At 39.1% G+C, this 24566-nt stretch overlaps 1 protein-coding gene across 3 annotated transcripts in view; it reads left to right on the top strand.

Moving 5' to 3' along the window:
• Window positions 1-21028, top strand: part of SCUBE2 (signal peptide, CUB domain and EGF like domain containing 2) — a 60831-nt gene extending 39803 nt beyond the window's left edge. Inside the window, exons 15-23 of one of the 3 annotated variants that reach the window (XM_042446553.1) lie at window positions 1631-1786; window positions 2134-2337; window positions 7432-7602; window positions 11665-11832; window positions 12889-13050; window positions 15299-15496; window positions 17143-17295; window positions 19344-19423; window positions 20792-21028. In XM_042446553.1, coding sequence (XP_042302487.1) covers window positions 1631-1786; window positions 2134-2337; window positions 7432-7602; window positions 11665-11832; window positions 12889-13050; window positions 15299-15496; window positions 17143-17295; window positions 19344-19423; window positions 20792-20944 — 1445 coding nt within the window. In that variant the 3' untranslated portion in view covers window positions 20945-21028. Of the gene's footprint in view, window positions 1-1630; window positions 1787-2133; window positions 2338-7431; window positions 7603-11664; window positions 11833-12888; window positions 13051-15298; window positions 15497-17142; window positions 17296-19343; window positions 19424-20791 lie in introns of those variants that run through there. The other 2 variants (XM_042446554.1, XR_006101563.1) reach the window with 2 other exon arrangements.
• The last annotated feature ends 3538 nt before the right edge of the window (window positions 21029-24566 follow it).

Genomic DNA, 24566 nt, shown 5'->3' with positions numbered 1-24566 from the left:
TAACTATCTCTTTTCCAGGGTAAACATAACCAGCTCCCTAAGTCTTTCTTCATAAGACATGGTTTCCAGATCCTTCACCACTTTGGTCGCTCTTCTCTGGACATGCTCCAGTTTGTCAACATCCTTTTTGAATTGTGGTTTGCTGCTCTTCCAGAAGCCATTTGCACTTTTAGATCATGGTTACAGGACCTCTAATTATTCATTATGCATTACTGTGTAGGCCACTAGAATAACTTTTTAGACTCTTGTGACTCTTTAGTATTTCTGAGCTATGTGTTGAATATCTCTTATGAGTTTATCACATTAGTGAGATCCCATGGGCAAACGGGATTTAAACGGGATTTAACATGAAAACCCCCCAGAAATGCCCAAAGTTTATCACATGATGTCGCAGGTAACATGAAATAACATGAAGTTAAATCACAGTTAAAACAGAGAAAACCGGCAGCTTTTTACTTTCGGAACATCCCGAAAGTAAAAAGCTGCCGGTTTTCTCTGCTTTAATTGTGGTTTAACTTCGTGTTATTTCATTTTGGAAGCAATTTGGTGTGGCGTTTCTCATTTTTCCAGACTTCAGTTTATTCCATTTTGCTTCTGCATGAGTTTGCAATTCCTCCCACATTCTACCTTGCAAATAAAACAAAGAACCCCCCATTTAAGAATTCATGAAGATTTTTATACACCTTTTATCCTAACATGTACAGTACATTTTTTTTACTTTTTTCCTAATGCACACATTTCTTTTACAAGACATTTTTGGGAAGGTTGTATATTTATGTTCCCATTATAAAGATTTTTGTGTGCCTTTCTCCCAATATAGATATTTTTACCTATTTTTTTAAAAATGTAAAGGACATTTTTGCAGAATCCAGGGAACTGTGAATCACAAAGAGCAATCCCGTTCTAATTCACATATTAATTCAATAAGTGCGAACTTGACAAATTTGTATCAGAATGTATACTGAACAAACCCCCCCCCCATTCCTAAAATCACACGCAGCACAACCTTGTAGGACATAAATAGAACCACCTGGATACATTCATATGGACATTCCTGGTGCAAAATAAATGTGAGAATGAATTCTCAGACTTGCAGCCATGTAGAGAATGATTGAAGTTCTGGCAGTCCATAGAGAACTGAACTGTTGAGCATTTAGACTAGCCCTACCTGACCTTGCATCCTCCAGACATGTTGGTCTTCAGTTCCTATAATCCCCATCTGGTATATGCAATGGCCAAATTGGCAATGAATAACAGGAATTGTAATCACACAGAAGTGGAGAGCACCAAGCTGGGGAAGACCTGCTTCGTCATAGCAAGCTCAAATGAGTAAAAAGAAATGGAACTAATTTGAAATAAACTAATTTTAGCAGCGCTAAGCCCCCACCCAGCACTAAATTTTGTATTGTACACACTTGGCAGTGGTCCTTCCTTGGAACCTCTGTGAAGCTATAATTGAAACTATTCCCACATACCAGATTGTGCCAGGGCAATTGCTTGTAGTTTGTTAGCATCTGGAATTAATCATACAGCCCTGAAAGCATTTTCTCAGAAACATTTATCAAGCTTAAGCAAATGCCCAACAACATAGATGGCCAAGTTCTTGTTTCTTTTTATTTTGTTCACACAGAGAAACATATTTCAATAATAGAGAACTTCTGCTATGTAAACCTGACATGCAGTTCTGGCAAGAAAACTCTTGGCGATCAAGGCAAATTGAAGGCAGCTAGAGAAATGTTTATATCTGCAGACTTTGAGCTTGAAACAAACCAAAAAGAGGTGACAGGTTGGTTGGAAAAGAACACACAATACAAATGAAAAGTTTTGTTTCTGAGAGAGCTTATTGCAGTTTGATCATTAACTTCTCTATCTTTCACTTACATCTTCATGCAAAACAAACAAAAGTATCTCCTGTTTTGAAACTTTCATCCCTTTCTCCAAATGTGGCTAAATGTTTTCTATATTTAATATCTTTTCAGGGTCCTTGAAAATTACTGTAACTCAGAATAATATTTACTGTCATAGTTAATGTGCCATGCATTCTCAGTTACTGCACTTACTACTCTTTTGGACCCAATGTTATTATTTATTAGTGCTTTCTGCTCCTGATCACCACCACCTATACCTTTCTAGACACATGCAATTTGAGCTGTGCACGTAAAAGGACTGAGAAGAGGCTGCGTAAAGCAATCAGAACCTTGCGGAAGGTAATCAACAAAGAGCAATTCCATATTCGCCTTTCTGGTGTGGATCATGATGTGGCCAGAAAATCTCCCAGGGTACTTGATACACAGGAGCCCTGTGGCCTTGGTCAAAGGCACATAGATAACAGATGTGGTAGGTACAATTGCTATAGGATTCATTGATGTGATGCATTTGTAACCTGCATACAGAAAACCAATAGTGCTTATATAGCGTTATAACTAAGATTTCACACAAAACAGCTAATTTCAGGAAGAACAAATTGCTCCACTTGTGTGGGCAAAGATTACAAAACTGATGTCAAAACTGTTGTTTTTGAGCTTATGTTGTGTTGTCATTATCAACCCTTCCCTTGTTTCAGTTGTGAGGTCTGGCATTTGTGCTTTATCCATAATCATACGTTCCTCAGTTATAGCATCATCTCTTTGTTTCATAGCACTTAGTGTACAAAGTGTTTTATCCCATTTATCTCTAGATAAAGGGGCAAACGTAAAGCGTGCTTATTCAGAATCAGATGAAATTTCATCCAGAAAGAAGAGAAATGAACAATATTGTGATGTTTAACACACACTTTGAATCAAGGTCTGTAAAGAAAACTAGCAGGATTACAGTAACTGAACAATGTTCATACATTCTTTTAGAGGTCTCCATTTTGCTCCAGATTAATCCAATAGTTATGGAAATTGTGATTCTTCTGTTTGGATTCATGCTCTCTATGCATTTGGCATCTATACATTCTGATTTAGCTCACATTACATGCTAAACCATTGACCAGCATGACAAGTTAGAGCCACAGTATGGCTGTAAAAGTTTGGTCTTAATATATCTTGTTTTGTTATCTGAACTTACAAACAGGGGTTAATATTAACTATGGTTGTTTGAAACAATCCAATTAATGTGTTTTTGACAAAACTCCATAAAATGACAAAGGTTGACACTTGATTATGGACGGTCACACAATAATTGACCATAACAACACAGTGATAAATACATATTGGTTCTTACCCATTCTGTCTTCATAGACATACTTGCCCTTCACACTTAGCCCAGTGTTGGTGCCCTCCAGATGTTTTTAGACTACAAATCCCATCAGCCTCCATCACCATAGCTAAAGATGTGCAATTATGGTTCTTGTAGTCTGAAACATCTGGGAAGGCACTGTGTTAGGGATGTTTCTTGGTAGACTTCACTGTGGAAACCTTATCTGCCATATAGATTTCAGGCTAAGACTTTCCCAAATTTTAAATTGATAAGACATATGATGCTGTAGTTTTAGATTTTATCTTTAGGGGGGGAAATTGGAACATTGTAAGGATACTTTGATATCATTTGCTGCTTTTAATCTGTGTAAACTACAGGTTTTATGGATTTTTAAAAATATAGGTATATGATAGTTTACAAATGTGGCTTTGAATAAATACATTTCCCCTCCACTTTAATTGTATTATAGAGAGTATGAAGTGAGCTGTCAACAAGCAGAAACATATCAACTTGTTCTGTGAGCCTGATCTCATTTTTAAAAAAGACAAAAGAAAAAAGTAAACAAAGAGAGCTCTTTGTCTTCAATGTTTTTTGTACTAGTTCTTTTCTAGCTGATTCCCAACATCTTGCAGCTTTCTTTCCTTTCTAATGGAAAGATCTTGAAAGAGGTGCCAGGAGGAAAATAAATTTTGCAAACCAAAGACAAATAACTGTCTGTTCTGCCAACCTATTGCTTCTAAGATAATAGACTTAAGTCCTAAGTCCTAATGTGTATAAATTTCCCATATAAGTGCAGCCTGTGAACCAGTAAAAAACAAAACCAAAAAACAATATAGAGGGGTTCCTTAGGAATAAGTTTCTTTCTGGGGTTTGTATGTGTCTTGTTTCTGATGCAGTCAGGGCATGGCTCTTAAGGGAATAGTTAGTTGTGGATCACGACCTCTTTTATGGGGTTCACTTTTTTAAGTCATTGAGACACTATAGTATTTGTCCATAGCATCAAAAACCCAAAGGCTAAACATGTTGAATAGAAGGAAAGAGCCTTTAAATGTCTTTATAACTCTTAATCCTGGGTCCCTGTGGGTGCCTCTCTCCCCCTACCTTTCTTTTGCATCAGAAAAGCTTTCACTCCTTGACCCAAACAGTTGTCAAGAGAAGGATTTTAATGGCCATTGAAGACAGACAATGAGGGTACTTATAGGAATGAAGTCTGTTGAAGGCAATTGGTTCTTGACTTCATTTGAAGGAAAACAAACAGGTTAGAGGAAATTTTAAAAAGCAAGTAAAGAAACCTCAAGGGATCACTGATGTTGTGTTGCTGTTTCCAAATCTTTGGTCTTTATTTTGAAAACAGGCACTTGGTTGTACTTTGTAACACATGCTTGTGTTTTATGCTGCCAGACTAGTAAATTTATTAGTACCATTTTTAGATAAATGTCTGTGCTGAAAAATTTGAGGGCCTGACACTTTTATTTAGAGTTTCCTCCACACAGAAGGTCAGTTTTGTTTCTCTTGCTTTTTTGATACAATGAACCCCCCTCCCTTTTTTCCCTCTTGCACTCTGATCTTAAGAGTGCCCACAGCAAGTTACGCAGGCAAAAACATTGTTTTTAATTGTTTCTGAATAGCCAAGGAGTATTTTGGCCAATCTAGGGAGCCAGCATGGTGTAGCGCAGGGGTAGGCAACCTGCGGCCCGCAGGCCGAATGCGGCCCGGCGAGGCCTTGGGACTGGCCCCAGTCCGGTCCTGCCGCCGATTGCCACCGGGGCCTTTGGCGTCTCGCATGAGGGGCATGGTGGGGCAATTGTCTATAGAAGCCTCAGAAACATGCATTTATCTTAACATTTTTTTTAAAATCAGCAATTTTTTTCTCGTGTCCTCCATTTTTTATTTTAAAAGTGCCCTCCATTTGAAAATTTTGTCCTACATTTGTCCCGGTTCATTTATTTATTTAATTTTTAAAAATTTATTTATTTATTTATTTATTGGCTTCGGCCCCCCAGTTGTCTGAGGGACAGCAACCCAGCCCCCGGCTCAAAAGGGTTGCCTACCCCTGGTGTAGCGGTTTGAGTGCTGGACTACAACTGGAGAAATGGGTTCAAATCCCTGCTAGGTGACCTTGGGGGGAGTAACCATAAATCTGAAATGACTTGAAAGCACACAACAACAACAGACAACAGCAGCAGCAGCAACAACAAAAACAACAAAGTCTGCCTCTCAGGCATTCAACCTTCTGAAACTCTGAAGTCTGAACACTTCTTCTTCTTTTTTGCAGAGCTATAGAAAGTAGTAGTTATGCAGTAAAAGTTATGGTTTTCTATTCCCTCCCACAAATCTTTTTTTTAATTATATTTATTGAAATAATAACATATAATTACATAAAGAACATCAAAATAAAAATAGAATAACTACCCTACTCCACTCCCTCACCTACATAGATGACATAGAATATACTAGCAACACAAAGAGATGACTTCCCACCCTGCAATTCCAAAATAACTTAGTGAATATATTAAACTTCTCTGTTCTACTTAAACAATATTTATGTTTTCTGACTAAAACTTGCAAAAAGAAGGAAATGTAGTCTTCAAAAGTTGTGTTTCATTTCAACTCTTCCACAATATTAATGATGTGCTGTATAGGGAATGTAGTGATGGCTACAAAGACTATAGACCTTATCGCATTTCCCCCTGGGACGTGATGGGGGCGTGATGAAAGGGAGCGTGATGAGAACAGATTGGGTGCTACCACCCATTCTATCGCACAGCAGAACGCCACCACCGGAAGTTCCCATTGCGTTCCAGCTCCATCCCAGAGGAGGCGATTTTCAGAAATGCTTCTAAACAGTTCCTGGAAAACGCCTCCTCTGGGATGGACCTGGAACGCAATGGGAATTTACGGCGGCATTGGCAGCGTTCTGCTGTGCAGTAGTATGGGTGATAGCACCCATTCTGTTCTCATCCCGCTCCCTTTCCTCACACCCCATCACATCCTGGGGGCAATGCGGTAAGGTTCTATGTGTAGTGCTTATTTGAGATGTAAGCTAACATAGAAGAAATGTTCACCTATATGTCCATGTTTTAGTTTGCATTAAACTAAAAGTTTCCCCTCCATTGGAAAATTTTTGAATCCTTAATTAGTTACCATGCATTTCTTTAACACAATTATGAAATCAGGAAATTTAACTTATAAATCCCTTTTATGCCGTAGTCCATTGGTTGTGCTAGCCAAGTATTGTTTGAGTATTGTATGAGTTGCAGCAGGTCCCAAGTAACTTTAACTTGAAATGATAGTAGCCAAACATAAGATGTACTAGCTGCAAAGCATACATTATGTCTCAGCTATGATATTTGCACAGTTCTAGATGTTAAAGAGACCTAAGAGCCATTTATACTCACACACTAAGAGTATTCACTTATCAGACCCCTATACCCAGCTCTTTAAAGACTCTGAGCAAAGTCTTCTAGAAATAAAATGAAGGTGAACAAACCTCATTCTTTTCCTTGAAGGTGCATCTTTCTTTGAGAAAATATCACTCTTCACAGGGAAACCAGAAGACTTTCCTCCTTTAGGGTAACTAGATAATCTGACTAGATACTGTGTGGCTGTCAGATACACAACACAAACAAGAGTTCCCAAAGGAAGACATAATAGGGCACAACATTCCTCCTAGTATTTCTGTTCCAGTTGTGGAAATACATGTTAGAACAGATATTCATCTGTTCATTAATCATAATATACATCATGTATCTGTGTTCCTTGCAGAGAGCTCTTGTAGCAGCTTTGAGACTAACTGAAAGAAAGAAGTTGGCAGCATGAGTTTTCATGGACTTCAGTCTACTGCATCCGAAGAAGTAAACTGAAGTCTATGAAAGCTCATGCTGCCAACTTCTTTCTTTCAGTTAGTCTCAAAGATGCTGCAAGATCTCTTTACAGACTGATTCCACAGACTAACATGACTATATCTTTGAATTTTACCACTGTGTTCCTTGTGCAAGTGAATGATGGGTTTATTTTCCATTTGCAGATTACTAGTGTCATTTGTATGGTGAAACTGTACAGTTATTCCTGTGTTGAAGTATGTTCAAGGATAACAATGTTTCCTATTTCATTGGGATAATATATCTTTTGCTATAATGAGTAAGCAGTATCACAAAGATTGAAGGCTTCTACTGTAAAATATTCACCCATCATATAAAACATGTCCATTGATACAGTGTGTCTGACTGTTTTGTCTCCTCTTGTCAGCTAGCTGCAGTGTTGGAACATATTATCATGGAGAACAAGAAGGCTGCATTTTATGTCCTAATGGAACTTATCAAGACAGTGAAGGTCAAATAACTTGTGAACCTTGCCCAAATCCTCAAAATTCAGGAAACCAGAAAACAGCTGGAGCTCGCAGTATATCTGAGTGTGGAGGTGAGAATGTTGCAAACTATAGAGGAACAAAAAAAGATGAACTGATGTTGCCTCTACCTCTTTCGTACATAAATTCTGGAAGTACCTATTAGCACAGACTTCAGAAAACATGGCAATGCCAGAGGTTAAGCAGACAATAAAATCCTTACATGTTTGCATCAGTCTATATTGTCTCTCTACTGCATATGTATGCAGGCTAACAATAGTTAATAATGTGTTGTGATGAAATATACATTCTAATTGTTATCTTAGTGTTGTCTATCTAAAGCATACAGGAAAAAATGATAGCATATTTACAGAATACAGTATTGCTGTGGAATATTTATCTGATCAGGGCCAAAGTTTGCCTACAACAGAATCATGATTCTTACAGTGTTGTTCTTTGCTGCAACTTTGGGAAGACTGGAAATAAAGGAAAACTAAGCCAAAGTAATAATAATAATAATAATAACATTTGTGACTAAGGAAAATACAAAAGCCATTGGATATCATTGTCTAGTAGTTTGGAACAGCAGACATTGTGCTAAATATGATTTTGTTTTAAGCGCAATCCAGGCATGATCCAATTATTCATTTATGAGAAGGTTTTATAACACAGACGTAAATAGCAGTATGACTTCTTCAAGGCAAGTGGAATGCCAATGTCAACATTTAAATATTCATTTGAATCTTATAGGACCTCTTTGCAGCATTTCAGAATGTTGAGAAAGCAGGGGGTTAGGAGGAAGGATGTGGTTAAAGACCATAGGCCCTTCATCTTACCAAAAGTACCACACTGTCAGCTGACTACTATGTGTTACTACCTTTCTCATCAGGTTAAAATGCAGTTGTATTTAACCACCAAAGACTGTTTGAAGCAGAAAAGAGCTTCTGTTTGTCCTCTTAATGCAAGAATCAAAAGCAAACAACAAGAGGCCACATAGTTTGATTTAGGCTGCATCCGCACTGCAGAAATAATCTAGTTTGACACCACTTTAACTGCATTGGCTCAATCCTATGGAATTCTGGGAACAGTAGTTTGTTCCCATAACAAACCATTGTTCCCAGAATTCCTCAGCCTTAAGCCATAGCAGTTAAAGTGGTTTCAAACCAGATTATTTCTGCTGTGCGGATCCAGCCTAAGTGAAGTCACTACCATCCATGCAGCCAAAGCACCAGCATGTTAGTTTAGTGGCTGTAAATCCTGCTGTGCTTCTCAGTCCCTGATTGATCAGTGGATTCCATCAGACTCTCTACTCATTGCTGTTTTTAAGCAAAGTTCTATCACTTTAGCAAAACTGAATGGTGAGAGAGCCCACCCCCCTCTTCATAAAGAATATTTATCAGAACCAAATGTCTACATATATTCTAGTATCTAGGCCTTCATGATTAGGATTAATCTCTGTCAATTGTATCTTAGAAAGATAAATGTGATCAAGAAGAGGACATGGAAGCGGTACCTGTTGATAGCATAAATGTGGATTAATAAATGATATGTTACATCTATGACTGTTGGTGTTTGCAAGCAATGGGAAAATGCACCTCCACTAGATTATTATTAAATTACCCTGTATAAAGAAATCATTGCTCAAACTCATATATAGAATAATATATGAGTCCTTTACAATACAGATGGAATATCCCTTATCTGGAATTCCAAAATCCACAATATTCCAAAATAATCCATATGAATGGTTGACAAAAAAGCAAAACAGATTGCCCCTTTGCGCTGCCTTCAAGGCAGCTTGGAAGCACAGCATTTACACTGCACATGCTCCAAAACCACCCAGCAGCTGCCCAGCTGTTTACATGGGGGAGGGGGCTTCATGATGATCCGGTGGCTGGAACGTCATGAACTCGGCTTACGGCTGTGGTGTGGGTGGCAAGGCTGGCTTTTTGCTGCCCAAAAAAGGAGCAGCTATTTTTTTCCTTTTTCAAGTGGCTTCGAGGAGGATTGGGGCTGTTGCGTGCAGTTGCTGCGGCTCCAATCCAGCTTCAAAAGGGCAGTTTGAAGCCACCACTTCCACCGGTCTATTTTGCCCCATAGACACCTTTGTTTTCTGGAGGTTCAGTGTATACAAACTTTATTTCATGTACAGAATTATTTAAAATATTGTGTACAGTATAGCATTACCTTTGTGCTATGTGTAAGGTATATATGAAACATAAATGAATTTCATGCTTAGACTTGGGTCCCATCTCCAAGATATCTCATTATTTATATGCAAGTATTCCAAAACTCCAAAAAAAATCTGAAATCCAAAGCACTTTGGGTCTCAAGCATTTCAAATAAGGGATACTCGACCTGTATCTACTATAGTAGCAGAAATTGTTTTGTGTGACTCTTACAGCATGCCCTATGGACTCTTTAGCATACTAGTTTTGGTTTTGATTGTTGTAATAAGTCCATAGAGCTCAATATGGTTTCTTTATTCATAAGCCAAGGTGGTGCTCCCTGTTAAACTCAGTTCACTAGCTGTAAACAAAATTCCTGATCTCTGATCATGACCAGTTAATGCCTTATTTGCTGCAAACTTAAATAACCTGAAATGAAGCCAAGACCAACTGAACCCCCCTAACAAAAACAGCCATTCAGTAAGGTGATTTATTGGAGCTATAAACCAAAACTAACAGTTTTAACAGCTCTTTAAAAGGACACAATTTCACAGTATACCCAAACAGATGTTGCAGTAATCCTGTATCTTGCAGAGCAGTCTAATCACATGACCTGCCATTGCAGTCAGCTTGCTGCAAATTTGAAAGACAGATTGCTCAGAAATATACATAAAGAATCTGCAGGGAATTATGTATACAATCAGGTCCAATAGACTAGCTTTACCTGTTGTAGAAAGATACCAAAACAATTCAGAAACAGAAGAGATTATGTAAAGTCGAAGGCTTTCATGGCCGGCAGCCATAGTTTTTGTGGGTTTTTTGGGCTATGTGGCCATGTTCTAGCAGAGTTTCTTCCTGACGTTTCGCCAGCATCTGTGGCTGGCATCTTCAGAGAATTCAGAGAAGAGATTATATTAAAGGCCCACTAACATGAGTATAATTTAATTATTTCTTTTAAATTTAACATTTTAAAAAGACTTTAAAAACATTTAATCATTTAATCTTTTAACATTTAAAGCATGGCTTTCATTTCACTTTGCTTGTGTGTGTGCATACATGTGTGGTACACAACATAGTTTATGCCCTTGAAAAGGGTGTGTAATGATTATAAGGACAGCAATACACCAAGCTACCATGCATATATCCTTTGTTTGAATGGTACTTCAATGAGGTTGCAATACAAAGCTTACTGAAATAAATGGAAAATTATCAACAGCAGTTACAAAAGTTCTCTGACACATAGTAATCCGGTCCACTGCAGGCATATTGAAACATAGTAGGCTCCTCAGGGGCCATAATAAATCCCTGCCAACTCTTGTAGGCTCTTTCCCATTTTCCCCTAGCATATGCACTGAGGACAGTAAGAGTATAGAGAGTATATGTAATATGTAATATGGCTCATTACTGTTTCTTTGACTGAGCAGGGAAAATAAGCTGGATAGAACTATTAGGAAGAACGTATAGGGTTCCCATTCCTCATAACAGCTTTACCTTGCCTCTGGTGGCTTCCTGGTACCAGTTCTGAAAAGTGTTGGAACACAACATAAGGCAGCTAGATGGGTTACACTTGACAAAGTAGCAAAACACCGAAAACTATTTAGACATCTATATGAATATGAGAGGTAGCTAGGGAATGTGTTATTTAGTATAATGGAAGGCAATTGACCCAGTGGACAACTTTCTCAATGTCTGGCTTAAGTCAGACACTGACATGGCTTTCCTTGTGGGCAATAAACAAAATCTGAAACATCATTGTAAAAATCTACTGTGGTACCATGCTATGTGGTTCTTGTTTTTAATTCACTTGCTTCAACTGTTTACACTGATAAAATGTCTCCTTTTCTCACTATTTCTCTTTGATGATGGGATATGCCACCAATTAATGTTCCTGTACCTACCAGTGTATTTTTAGGATCTTCATACATTTCATAAATTATACTAATGAATGTATATTTCCTCACTCCTCAGGACTGTGCTCACCTGGTGAATTTTCCTCTGATGGATTTAAGCCCTGTCTTCCATGTCCTTTTGGAACATATCAGTCAGATGCAGGTCGCACATCTTGTTTTACCTGTGCTGGGGGCTTGATGACAAAACGTACTGGTGCAACATTGTTTCAGGATTGTGAGACTAAAGGTAAGAGCCCAGAAATCTCAAGAATCCACCAGAAATGTATGCAGTCATATTTATTTCTTTTGTCAACTATTAGAAGTGAAACAAATACTTTTCTTTCAAAATGGCTGCAGTCAGGGATCCAGTGCCATCCATGGGGAAAGGCAATTGTATGTTATTTAGTAAAATAGCCTTCACTGCCCAAATGATACTGTAGAACAGGAAGACTACACTATCATAGGAGTTTATCACATGGGACGGATCCCATGCAGAAACAGGATTTAAAAATCCGGAAAAAAACCGCAAAAGCGGAATGATTTTTAGACATGTCAGGGTTAATAAGCAATAATGTGACATTAATCTGAATGGAAAGTCGACAAATCCCACTCCTTTTTACTTTTGGGATTTTCCAAAACTAAAAAGGAGGGGTTTTTATCTACTGTCCATTCGGATTAATGTTGCATTAATGCTCATTAACACTTACATCATGTGAAAACCTGCGAAAGCCACTTTCTGTTTGGGTTAATCACTGACGTTGTTTGAAAATCCACCCACTTTTGAAGGTTTTTTCAAATTTAAATTCAATTTTTGCATAGGATCCATCCCATGTGATAAACTCCATATACTAGGTCAAAAGTGCTTGTTGGGCAAAAAATGGTTGAAATGAATATATGCAAGGAAGCAAATCAGCCAAAACCACATGGGCCTTTATTATGTCAACGCCACTTCTTATTAGTAATTTCTTATGCGGATATCACTTCCTAATAAGAAGGTGCACACATGTCTCTTACACATGTGTTTTTGAATGTTGAATGTCTACGTTATCTACTTTGACACATAAACATGAATTGAAACTCCTTCCTATGTGGTAGGTTAACAAACTTTGTGAATATGCTACAGAACTGATTTGTGCATTCATCGATAACACATTACATTGTACGTATACTGTAGGTATGTGTAATTTTATCTGAACAAAAGTAGCTACTGATGAATTTACACCTTTAGTGGAAAGCTGCAATGAATTATGTATTAACCTGTAAAGGTTATCCTGCTATCCTGCTTGCTTATCTTCTTCTATAGTACAGTGTTCACCTGGTCACTTCTACAACACTACTACACATCGGTGTATCCGCTGTCCAGTTGGTACATATCAACCTGAGTTTGGACAGAATTACTGCATTTCTTGTCCTGGAAACACAACTACTGATTATGATGGATCAACAAATGTAATACACTGCAAAGGTAAATAATTGTTGCATTTGATCAGAAATGAAAATGACAGTATCAGCTAGCTGCTATGTGTGAGAATGGAAAGCACATTAAATTTTAAGGTTTCTGAATTCAATGTAGTTTGGCCTTATTATACCACCTCCCTGTGGTATCTTTTCTTACATTAACACAGAAATCCAGGTGACCCTTGTGTGTATAGTTTTTCACAAGAGAGTTCTCTAGTGGCATTGCTATCCCCAAGAAAGAGTAATACAGTGCGCCCGTGTCACATATGGGCACCTTTTACATGGCTTTCAGCTTATGCTGAAAGCCGTGCCAACGGGGTTGCAATGGTGCGTGCGCCACCCCATCCATCATGCACAAGCCCCATTATTTTCAATGGGGCTCAACCATATGCATTATTTGCCTTACGCAGAGGGGTCCGGAACGCATCCCCCGCATAAGGCAAGGGTGCACTGCACTAATATGGGGATTAACTATGCCATCATCAGTTTCTGCCACATGATTACCTGTGGAGAAATCTTATTATATGACATGGGATGATGCCGTGAAGGATAATTTGCCATACTTTATATATGGTAACAGAAGAGTGTGCCATTGTGTGATTATCTGTTTGCATATTTACTGCACATATGGTGATGTTTCAGTTTACGTGGACAGAGAACAGGTCAGCAGAATCAATGTAGTTTCATCTCAGCTGGCCTGTGTGCACACCATTGTGGTGTTGCACCAGGTTTGGCTTGGTACATGTGGTCACCATCTGGGGCCCTAGATTTTTGGCCAGATTAGACAAGCCCTTGGTCACCTGGTAACAGCAAGTGTTCTTTGATAGGCTCTGCTGGGAGTTCCTCCACTGCCATGACAGGACAGTAGACTAGTTGCTGCATTGTTAGCTGCCTTTTGTTGTCTTCTGCTCTCCCTCAGGATATTCTCCTGCCAATTCCATCAAGTGATCTTTGGCTGCATCTACACTGCAGAATTAATGAAGTTTGTGCTTTAACTGCCATGACTCAATGCTATTGAATTCTGGCATTTGCAGTTTAATGAGATATTTAGCCTTCTCTTTCAGAAAGCTCTGTGCCACAGCAAACTACAGACCCCAAGATTCCATAGGATGGAGCTATGACAGTTAAAGTGCCATTAAACTGCATTAATTCTCCAGTGTGGCAGCAGTCTATCCCTTATTAAGAATTTTGTGGCTGTATATGTTTTTGTTTCTAAGGATGTTATCATACATAGGTCCTATGTGCTTCCATCCCAAAAAAGGTTAAAGTGGTGGCATCCCAGAAAAGCAAGCCCATTTTCTATTGGTTATCACACACAGAGCACAATAAGGGGTGAAAAACACATTAAAGTGGGTCCAATGTGGATTTGGCTATCAAAAGGAGACAAACAAATCTCCATTGACAGCATAGAAATACCTTTTCTGAGCATGCTCAAAACTGTCATTTCTACAAATGGCTCCCCCCACATGCTCCAGGGAGGGGAGGGGATATGGAAGGAGGGTAATCCTCTTTGCTACAGAAGCCCCAAAAGGCGTTTCCCTTTGCAAACTCCAAAACCACACACGTGCACACACACACACACACACACATGGTCCATAAGCCTGCCTGATTCCATGCCCTCCTTTTTCAAGGTATGTCCTCTCTCTGCCTTCTTCCAGTAGCTCTCTGGGGAGCTTAAAGAGGGGAGTGTGTGTGTGTGTGTCCCTTTAAGAGATGAGAGGATTCTCCCTCTTTGGTACAGGAAGGCTAACGAAGGGAAAGGGAAACGAAGTCATCTGAGGCTTGCTTTCCAGATGGCTGGCATGACGCGAAGGGAGTCATTTCATAGGCAAAATGGACATGTAAATCCGGTAGTTTTGCAGATTTACTTATTTCCTGATTGAGCTCACATTCACTCTGCAATCTCTTCTGATTGCCTGCCGCATCATGGGAAAAGCAGCTGCGAATTGGTACCTAAACCCTGGATGATCCTACATTGGCCGCACTTCAAAGTTCCATTTTTGCCCCGTGTGATAACGTCCTAAGTCACCATCTGTTTTCACAAGCAAAATTGTATTATATGTGGATTATATTTCTTAATTTTAAATCATCGGACTCAACTACATACTCTTAATGGTTTGGAAAAAAGGAAATGTGCATAATTCCCTAACAGGGGCCAAGGGTATTGGGCCTGATAGTGTTTGTTCGCTTTGTTGGCACTGCTTAGTTCACACCCCTTCCCCTTGGCCATGGATAACACATACCCTTTTTTTCAGACAGGCACTGCGGTGGTGAGCTTGGAGATTTTACTGGATACATTGAATCCCCAAACTACCCAGGAAATTACCCTGCAAACACTGAGTGTACTTGGACTATAAATCCACCACCTAAACGTCGTATTTTGATTGTAGTTCCTGAAATATTTTTGCCTATAGAAGATGAATGTGGAGATTATCTGGTGATGAGGAAAAGTTGTAAGTTGAAATTAAAAAAGTGTGTGCCTGGATTTCTGTGTTAGGTGTATGTGTATTGTGCATGTATCTTGGTAAGTCTGTTTTCCATTCCAAGATGCAATGGCTTCCCAGCAGCAAGTAATCAGCCTCCTGTGTGCTGATCCATAGATTTGGTTGTAGTGGCAGTACAGTGCTTGCCACTGGTTGCTGTCAGTGTCTAGGAAGTCTAGGAAGATCCTAGGGTGCTTTCTCCTCACAGCAGTGGCTGAAGGTGCTTATGGAACTTGCTGCTCCTACTAAGTGACTACCTCAGACTACTTTTGCCTGCCAAAAGAAAGTAGTGTTGGTCAAGATGGTGGCAGCCACAGAATATATGATCCCATACTTTTAATTAAGAGAGCAGTAGGTGAATCAACCATTAGTTACACTTGAGGAGACTATCACTTCTTTAAAAACATATCCTACTGTCAGCCATTGAAACTTTTCATATAAATATACAGGAACGGCCATTCCTAGAGAACTCAGGGGAGTTAATAAGCAAAGTGTTTCATGGAATTCCACCTTATTATAGCTAAATCAGTATCATTGCAGCTCAAGTCATGGCTTGCTGATGCTGTACCTGTTCTTGTTGATGTTATACTTTTCTTGTGCTGATGATATGGCTTCTAGAAATGTTTAAAAGTTAGCAAGATCCTTTTTGTGAAGCCTAGATATGTCTCTGGAATGAAATGTGCTTTGCCAGTGAAACTCAGCAGAGCCAAAGCTGGCTCCAGAGTTTTCTCTTATGATGTACTGACATGGAAGAATTCAGTCTGGTAATCAGTAAACAATAGCAACAACAATAATATAAAGCAGTGATAACTTAATAAATATATCAGCACCTTGCATAGCTTTTCCAATGGTACAAAAAGTTTCACATGCATTGTGTGGTTGTAATCCTTATAACAACCCTGTGAGGTATGGTCAGTAATATCTGAATTACCTTATGCAAATGGGTAAGACAGAGAATGAGAGAGATCTAGCTTGTTAAAAACTACTTTGCAAGTTTCTGATTGAGGCAAATTTCCTCCTTCCTGATTCATAGCTTGCTCTTTTAGCTGTGAGAAAAGGGCATTAAGAACCTGCTTCAGCTGTACACCTGGATAGCCTGCTTAACTGATCAAAGGGATATATACAAACTCTTTGATCACAGATTGCCCTCTATCCTCTGACAGTCCATTGTTTTGTTTTCCTTTGGCAGTCAGCTGGCTTTTTTGTCAAAAAGCTGATTAGCTCATCTTTCTGCTGGGACCTTTTGGAGGGTCTGTCTTTTCCCCCTGAGATATGCTCTCCCCCTCCCCTTGAAAAGATAGCCTTTTCTGTTGCAGCCTGTTGCAGCCTGTTCTTATGGAGGGTTGGGAAATAACATGTTAATTATCTGGAAAGGGGGCCCTAAAATGTTTTCAAACAACTTGGATGAAACAGGGGAACATCCTGCTGACTAATAGATAACCAGTAAAAGAATCTTCAAGATCCCATTATAATTAGCTTTAGCAATAGGGCAGGAGGAAGAGATCTTTGGGGTAAGGAATACTAAGGTATTGTTAGAGAGAAAATGAAGACACATTTTGATATTCAGAAAGAAAACCCTGTGTTAATATTTGCCTTTTGTACATTTTGTTTGGAAGCTTCTTCCAATTCTGTGACCACATATGAAACCTGCCAAACCTACGAACGCCCTATAGCTTTCACTTCCAGGTCTAAAAAGCTGTGGATTCAGTTCAAATCAAATGAAGGAAACAGTGCTAAAGGGTTCCAGATCCCTTATGTAACATATGATGGTAAGTAGTAATAGAAGTGGACAAAAATGAAATGTGAGCATTTCATACTTCAAATTAGCTTTTTGTTGTTTATATTTCAACACTCCACATTTTGAGGAATAATGCCAATGTTTTGTTATCTTTAAACATTTTTGTTAGTGCACCGGAAGGGCGGATTCCATATTTCCAAGGCACACTTCCAATCTTGTGCCTCATGTTTTATCCTCAGAGGCAGATTCCAGCATCTCAATGGCATCACTTGAGTTCGTATCACCTGGTGCAGTAACTCATGGTGTCACACTCTCCCCCACTTGACCTCCTCCTATAACACACCATACAGAATCCTTTAGTTACGTTTTTTGTACTAATGTTACTCGTAAATCGTAATTCCCATATATCACTGAATGTAATGGCAATAGCTGTGACAGAAACAACTAGCAAAATTAAAACTATACTTTTAAATTGCAATATCATTAACACAGTCTAAATGTAGTTTCATGTAATTAAAGTGAAAATTTGGTAAGATGTGATGTTTTTGAAGAAAATTTTAAAAATAATAAAAAACTTGAAAGAGTTAAAAAAAATTAAATGTGAGGCCTCACTTTTCTATGCCACTGAACCTCACCCCATTCATGCCTTCTCTTCTGCTGAGCTTCAGGGTTTTAAAAGGACATGGGTGAACGTCACAGCCCATTTCTACCAAAAGGCAGGCATTTGCCCGCAGGCCCCTAGTGATGATGGCCCTGAATCATTTACAATTGCAAAGATCCAACCAAAGTTTTCGGTTTATAAGAAGTCAGTCAACCTTTGCCCTGTTAGAATGGCAGGTACAGTTGTACCCACATCCTTCTGATGAGCATCCATAGGAAAGTGGTTGCCACTGTGTAAAAAGTATGTTGGGCTAAAGAGGACTTTAAGCTAGCACAGTCCTTCATATGGTCAAAAAATCACATCTGAACAACAAGGCAGTGCATGTTATGAGAAGAACTGTAAAGTTATTCAGGTACAGAGTGGTGTAATGGATGTCTTTTTTTAGTCATGCTGTCTCCAGTCTAATTGCATTTAACCTATCAAAATAGGGTTTTTCACAAACTGGTATATGTAGGTACTTTACAGTGTTTGTACTGCTATGTTTTGTGTTGATATTTGGTTTGTATCTTTTAATTTAAGGGGGGAAATGTATGGGTTATTGTTCTATCCCAGGAAATGTCTTTTCTCATAATATATAAATAGCTTCACACTTTGAAGTTGAATTTGGGACTAATCAGTGTTTCAGGCAAAGGTCCTAAAAAAACAGCCCTTGGCAGCTTTGTCTCCCTCATGTGATCTCTTTGGCAAGTACCCCAGTCTAAACAAGAACTGTCCTGGGTTAGGAACCAACAGCAAACAAGCCTAGTTAGGGCATGATGGACTCCAAATGCCTGAAATCTACATCAGTTGAAAGGCTAATTTTTTTGGCTTTTCTATAGTCATTAGTAACTTTCTGATCTCTTTGCTGGAGACAGGATTTCGTCCAAATTTGAGGGGTTGGATTTTGTCTCATTTCTTTCATGAAAACACACGTCCATAGTAACAAAGTTATACATTTTGCACAAAACTAGCAGATGTTGTTAAACAAAGACTTTGTTTATTATACAAATAAATCAAAGAGGAGAGGTAAGAATGTTTTGGGGCTATTTTTAACATTATGAGTGGATTTTTAAAGAAAAAAAATTATTTGAAGTATGCCACATAGCCAGAGTTTATAGAATTCTCTAAGGCTATTTATGATTTATGATGTGGGCTTATTAAGAGTCGAGTATAGAACATTTTATGTCTTGGTCTTAATAGTATACTTTATTTCCCGAAAGCCTTTTTGGACTATAATTAAATCTGCTCCTCTGAAAATTAAGCTATAGATTTGATTATATATTAATATATACAAACACCTGTGGATATATATACACATGTAAATTGCTCCTGTTCATTCTGAAAAAATGTATGTATCCTCTGAAATAACTAAAGTGAGCACCCGTGATTCTGCAACAAAATGGTTACTCTGGGTAATGTATTTTTTTTATCTCCAATAGAGGATTATCAGGAACTAATAGAAGATATAGTCCGAGATGGTAGGCTATATGCATCAGAAAATCATCAAGAGATCCTTAAGGTAAAAAAAAAAAATAGATCAAAGAAGTTCATCAGTTACTTTTTTCTGTGGAAATAAATACTTAGTGCCTGTTGGGTTGAGCAATGTTAATTCTTGTGACATTGGCCTGAAATAGGCAGGCCAAATAGAATGGCTTCCAGCTGCTTTGGGGATGTGGCGTGCAGATGACGCCTGTCTCTCATGCAGGCGGAAACTGCTTTGAGGCCACCTAAGGCAGCCCAAAGCAGCAAAAAGCTGCTCCTTGCCGGCAGCCTGTTCAGGACCACAGCCTCTGGCCAATTGGGGGCTGATCTCGGCTGGAGTGGCCAGAGGCCACTCCAAGCTGCCTGAGAGAGGAAGACAAAACTGGGAATGGTGAACAAGCAGGCAAGTAATTTCTTTAAATTTTTTACATCTTTTTTTTTTTGCACAAATAGAGCAAGAGCTCTCAAGAAAGCAAAAACTGAAATTTAAACGTTATTTATTTAAACGCATGATTAAGGCATAAAGATAGACAAATCTCCCAAATCAGAAACAATACTCTGCCAATCACCATTGCCTTTTCTACTACACTGAAACTAATCCTGAATTATTGGAAGAGGTAATGCTGGCATAAGGTGTGTTGAAGCAAAAAAACCCAAATGGTGCTTTTGACAAATGAAATAATGTTTCCCTCAACATGAAACAGCCACCTCTCTCTGCCTAATGATAACCATGGCTCTGTATCAGACACACAAATAGCCTACAAAGGACAGATGTTTCCAGCTTTTAAATTGGTGAACACAATGGTAGAGCACACTGCTTAATAGACATAAAAATATCCTCGTCTGTCTTGTGGAAGCAGAGCAGTTATGACTGCTATTATATAATATGTGAGTGTATATGGATAACCTGGTCTGACCCTTGAAATTTCTATGGATACCATTCACGCCCCCAAACTCACTGTGGGCCAGATCAGTCTAGAGATGCTCAAATTTCTTTAAAGATTAAAAACTGGAAGTGTTTAGACACAACCGGTTTCTTTCTTTCTTTCTTTCTTTTAAAAAGCTTTTGAGCTAGAGTGTGGGGTGCTACACTCAGTTCTAAGAGGAAAAACTGCCAATTCTGGATGTCATCAAGAAAGGGAAAATACATTTTTTGGTTTTAAAAAAAATGTGAGCAGGGGGAATATCTGGAGGGCTGTGGAGTGCTCCGTAAGCTGCAAAACACGGTTGCATGTGGTCCCCTGGGCTACACTTTGTCCACCCTCAATTATACAATTTAGGACATGGTCTAGTTCTTATTCTTCTCAGTATCCAATGAGAGCTACATTAAATATTTGTGCTTTTGCACTAATGTTTTCTCAAACTCTGTATTATGTGACAATAAAAGTAATCCTTACTATTTCAGGATAAGAAGCTGATAAAGGCATTGTTTGACGTCTTGGCACATCCACAAAACTACTTTAAGTACACAGCACAAGAATCCAGGGAGATGTTTCCAAGATCTTTCATTCGATTGTTGCGCTCTAAAGTCTCCAGATTCTTGCGGCCTTACAAATAATGGACACTATATTTGGAAAACTTCCAAGTTTCTAACTGTACAGCAGTTGTTTATGATAGGTTTTCCCCCCATAAGCTGATGAGTTAATTGTATACAGTGTGTACATTTTTTAATTAAAAATATAATTATTTCATTGTCTGGTTCTGCAGTTCTATCATTGTATGATCGACTGGATGTGTATCTGTTGTGGAAAAAACGGCAATATGTTTCTATGTATTGAATGTTACAAGGGCTGTGTGTTTGTCACACTGCCTCAACAACAACAGTAAAGCAAACAAATTGGTATTGTCAACAGTAAAGCAAACAAATTGGTACTGTTGAGAGGAACCTGGTCATAATACAAGTTCTTCAGTGGCAGAAGGATGGTAAGTCTTTCAGGCCAGGTTAATGAGTTTGATGTCTTTCTTAGAATGGATTCAGAGATAATAGCATGCGCTGCACAATTGTCTTAGAAGTGTAGATCCACAACACCTTAGCTGTATTAAGTGTGGACATGCTCTAAATATTTGGTTTCTAAGATTTCAGCAAGGGTAATAGTTGACATTAGTACAACTGCCATCTTGGAAATATCAGTATTGCGTATAAATATATGGAAGTGCCATATCACCAAAAAACATAATAGAAACTTCACAAGATGTGATAAAGCCTATTAATTATGCATGTAATACTGAATGTTTTATCTACATACAGCAGGTTAATCTGTATTTGTTTTTACTAGGTTTAGTCCGTACATATAAAATGGATAAAATTGTATCATTGCTTTCCTGACATCCTCCAGAATCCCCAAAAGGATACTTAAAATTAGGTGGCTCAGGGATTTGAGTCCTATTGTAATTTTGCCTTCCCTCCAAGAACCTCCATCTTTACCAAAAATGGTTTCATTATTAAGAAAAAGTACTTGATTTTTAAAAATTAATTTAGAATTTGTCCACAGCACAAGTTTTAAACTTTGGGTGTAAACATTATCTTATTTAAAATGTTCACTATATTGAATTAAAAGGCCAATGATGAGGGTTCACATTTGTAATACCTTGTTTATATGTTCAGTAGAAAAAGCACACATGTGTGCATGTGCATACTGGCCTCAGTATGTTTTTGCATTCAACATATTCTTTAGTGTCCACTTTGTAAATTTGTTCATCCTGCCCTTCCATAGATTCCCACGATAGCTTATAAATTACCAGAGAAAACAACTCTCAATTAAAATACTGCATCCACATAGACTAAAAGCTGTAATTTTGTAACAAGGAGCATAAGCCACACACCGAACAATATATGGCAATATCGGTACTTATAGCTGGCAAGTATATTCCAAAACCTGAACAACCTTAGCTGGCAAAGGAATATGGAGGCTACCCCATGCTCTGGAAATATAGGGGCATGTGCAGACCAGCTTCAGGTACTCTGGTCCTGATCTGTGATGGATTTTAAAAGTCAAAACTAGTAGTTTGTGACAAGAAGCCAACGAAGCCCTAACTGAAGCAGCAACATAATGCAAAGATAACTAGCTGGCTTTGGTTTTACTGCTTCTATTTTGAGGTAACTGATTTCTGAACTGTTACTTCAGCAATACATCTTGTAGAACTCCTTAACAGTTTCTGAAACTAGATATTACCAAAGCTTGGCTGAAGCCAACCTACATTTAGGATCTGATCTCTACAACTGGATATTTTTCATTTTGACAGCAAAAAGCTGCAAAATTTCTGTCATTCTGTGACGGAAAGGCTAATCAAGGACTTACTTGCACTGGTGTCATTGGCAATTCAGGTTATATTATACTTTCACTGAATTCTGAAGAATTCAAAAGCTTTCTCACTTCTATGGAAACTTGGTACGGGAGTATCTCAGTTTACAAAAACCTCTGTCAGGAGTTGCAAATGCATCTTTTCTGCCACAATACTTTGGGACATTGGTGTGATGGGATAGAAATGGCAACTGCAGAGACATGGGGGATGTTCCCACTAGGGGAAACCCCGCGTTCTGAATCGAATCCAAGGAGTGGCGTTCATATTAGGATCCGATTTAAACCTAGAACGGTTCTAGAGCAACCCGCAATCGTCCCCACTACAAATCGAATCGTAGAGCAGGATAAAAATTTGAATCGAGTTTTCGTCTTTTAACACGCGTTAAAAAAACACTAGGATCCGACCTACGTTTTTCCATTGATTCGAGTTAGGAACCGGAGTATTTAAATAGGAACGACAGCCTTTGAATCGGGATGGATGGATGGGAGGAGCGGACTGCGGTGGGGGCTGTCCTTGGGGGAGTTGCCCTTTCTGTCCCCATCTGTCGTGGCTGTCGCCATTTTTGCTTCCCTCACCCCTTTGTTCGCTGTGGTCTTTCAATAAGAGATAAGGATTATTTTTATTTTTTATTTTAATAGTTTACAGGCGCTTAATCTCTTCAGCGCTTTAAGCGCCTGAAGTCCCGGCTGCTCAAGCGCCTGCATCTGCAAAGGACTACAAGGCTTCTCCCGGTGGATTGCAACCTCCCCTCTGTGTGGGGAGAGCCCATTTCTAACGGAGGAGAGGCAGGAAGGGAAGGCTCCTCTCAAAGAGGCATTCCCTGCCCGCTTGGGCTCTGATCTCGCCCAGGCAGGGAAGGGAAGGCTCCTCGCGAGGAGGCATCTGATCTCGCCCAGACAGGGAAGGGCTCTGATCAATGGGGGGGGGGATAGAGCCTTTCTCCCTCTCTTTCTCAAACGGAATCTGCCTTCTCCTCCAACCCTGGAAAGAGAATCTTTGGGAAGAGTGCTCCCTCCCTGCTTTGCCAGAAGCCTCCCCCATTGATCTGTGGGCTCTCTGAAGGGATTCTCCCGCTGTCTTGGGAGACATGAGAGGGGATGCTGTCATGCAAAACCTATCCCATAGTTCCTCTGGAAAGAGCTTGGGTTTCCTACTAAATTCGCTTTGCCAGAAGCCTCCCCCATTGATCTGTGGGCTCTGTGAAGGATCTCCCCTGGCTCTTGGGAGACATGAAGAGGGGATGCTGCCATGCAAAAACCGATCCAATGTTTCCTCTGGAAAGAGCTTGGGTTTCCTACTAAATTCGGAGGGAAAATGTATATAAGGCTGACAGAGCTTATGACGTTTGATCGTTTAAGCGCCTTGATTGGTTCATTAAAAAAAAAAACGCCAAAAATACATCATTTCACAAACGGTCAATGAAATGGAAACGCTGACGAAAGTTAAATCGCTTCCAAATAATCCGGGTTAACGTTACGTCATTCTGACGTACTATTGATTGACAGCTCCAAATAAGGTATGGAAGAGAAGAATCGCTTTATTTAAACACCGATTTCATGCCAAGTAGGAACGCTTGCAGGTAAAAACTTCGATTTAAATAACCAGATGGGAACGAAGAATAACGCGTTTCGGAACGCGAGATAACACCAGGGTTATTTTGAATCGGTTTTATTAAAAACGTTGTATTTTAAATCGTTTCAAATATTAAGTGGGAACACCCCCATGGTGATTTCAGCCACAGGTGATGAGATAACTCTGGAGAGGTGGCAAGCATGATTCAAGGCTGTTCAAGATCATTCCTGTGGAAAGAATCTAGCTGTAGCAACAAAGAAGGGGCAGTATGGGAACAAGAGAAGCAAATGCTGGAAAGCAAGTTG

Source organism: Sceloporus undulatus, chromosome 1 (assembly GCF_019175285.1).
Source record: "Sceloporus undulatus isolate JIND9_A2432 ecotype Alabama chromosome 1, SceUnd_v1.1, whole genome shotgun sequence".
Taxonomy (NCBI): Eukaryota; Metazoa; Chordata; class Lepidosauria; order Squamata; family Phrynosomatidae; genus Sceloporus; species Sceloporus undulatus.
Note: the sequence above shows the minus strand (reverse complement) of the source record. Positions and strands in the feature narration are given on the sequence as shown.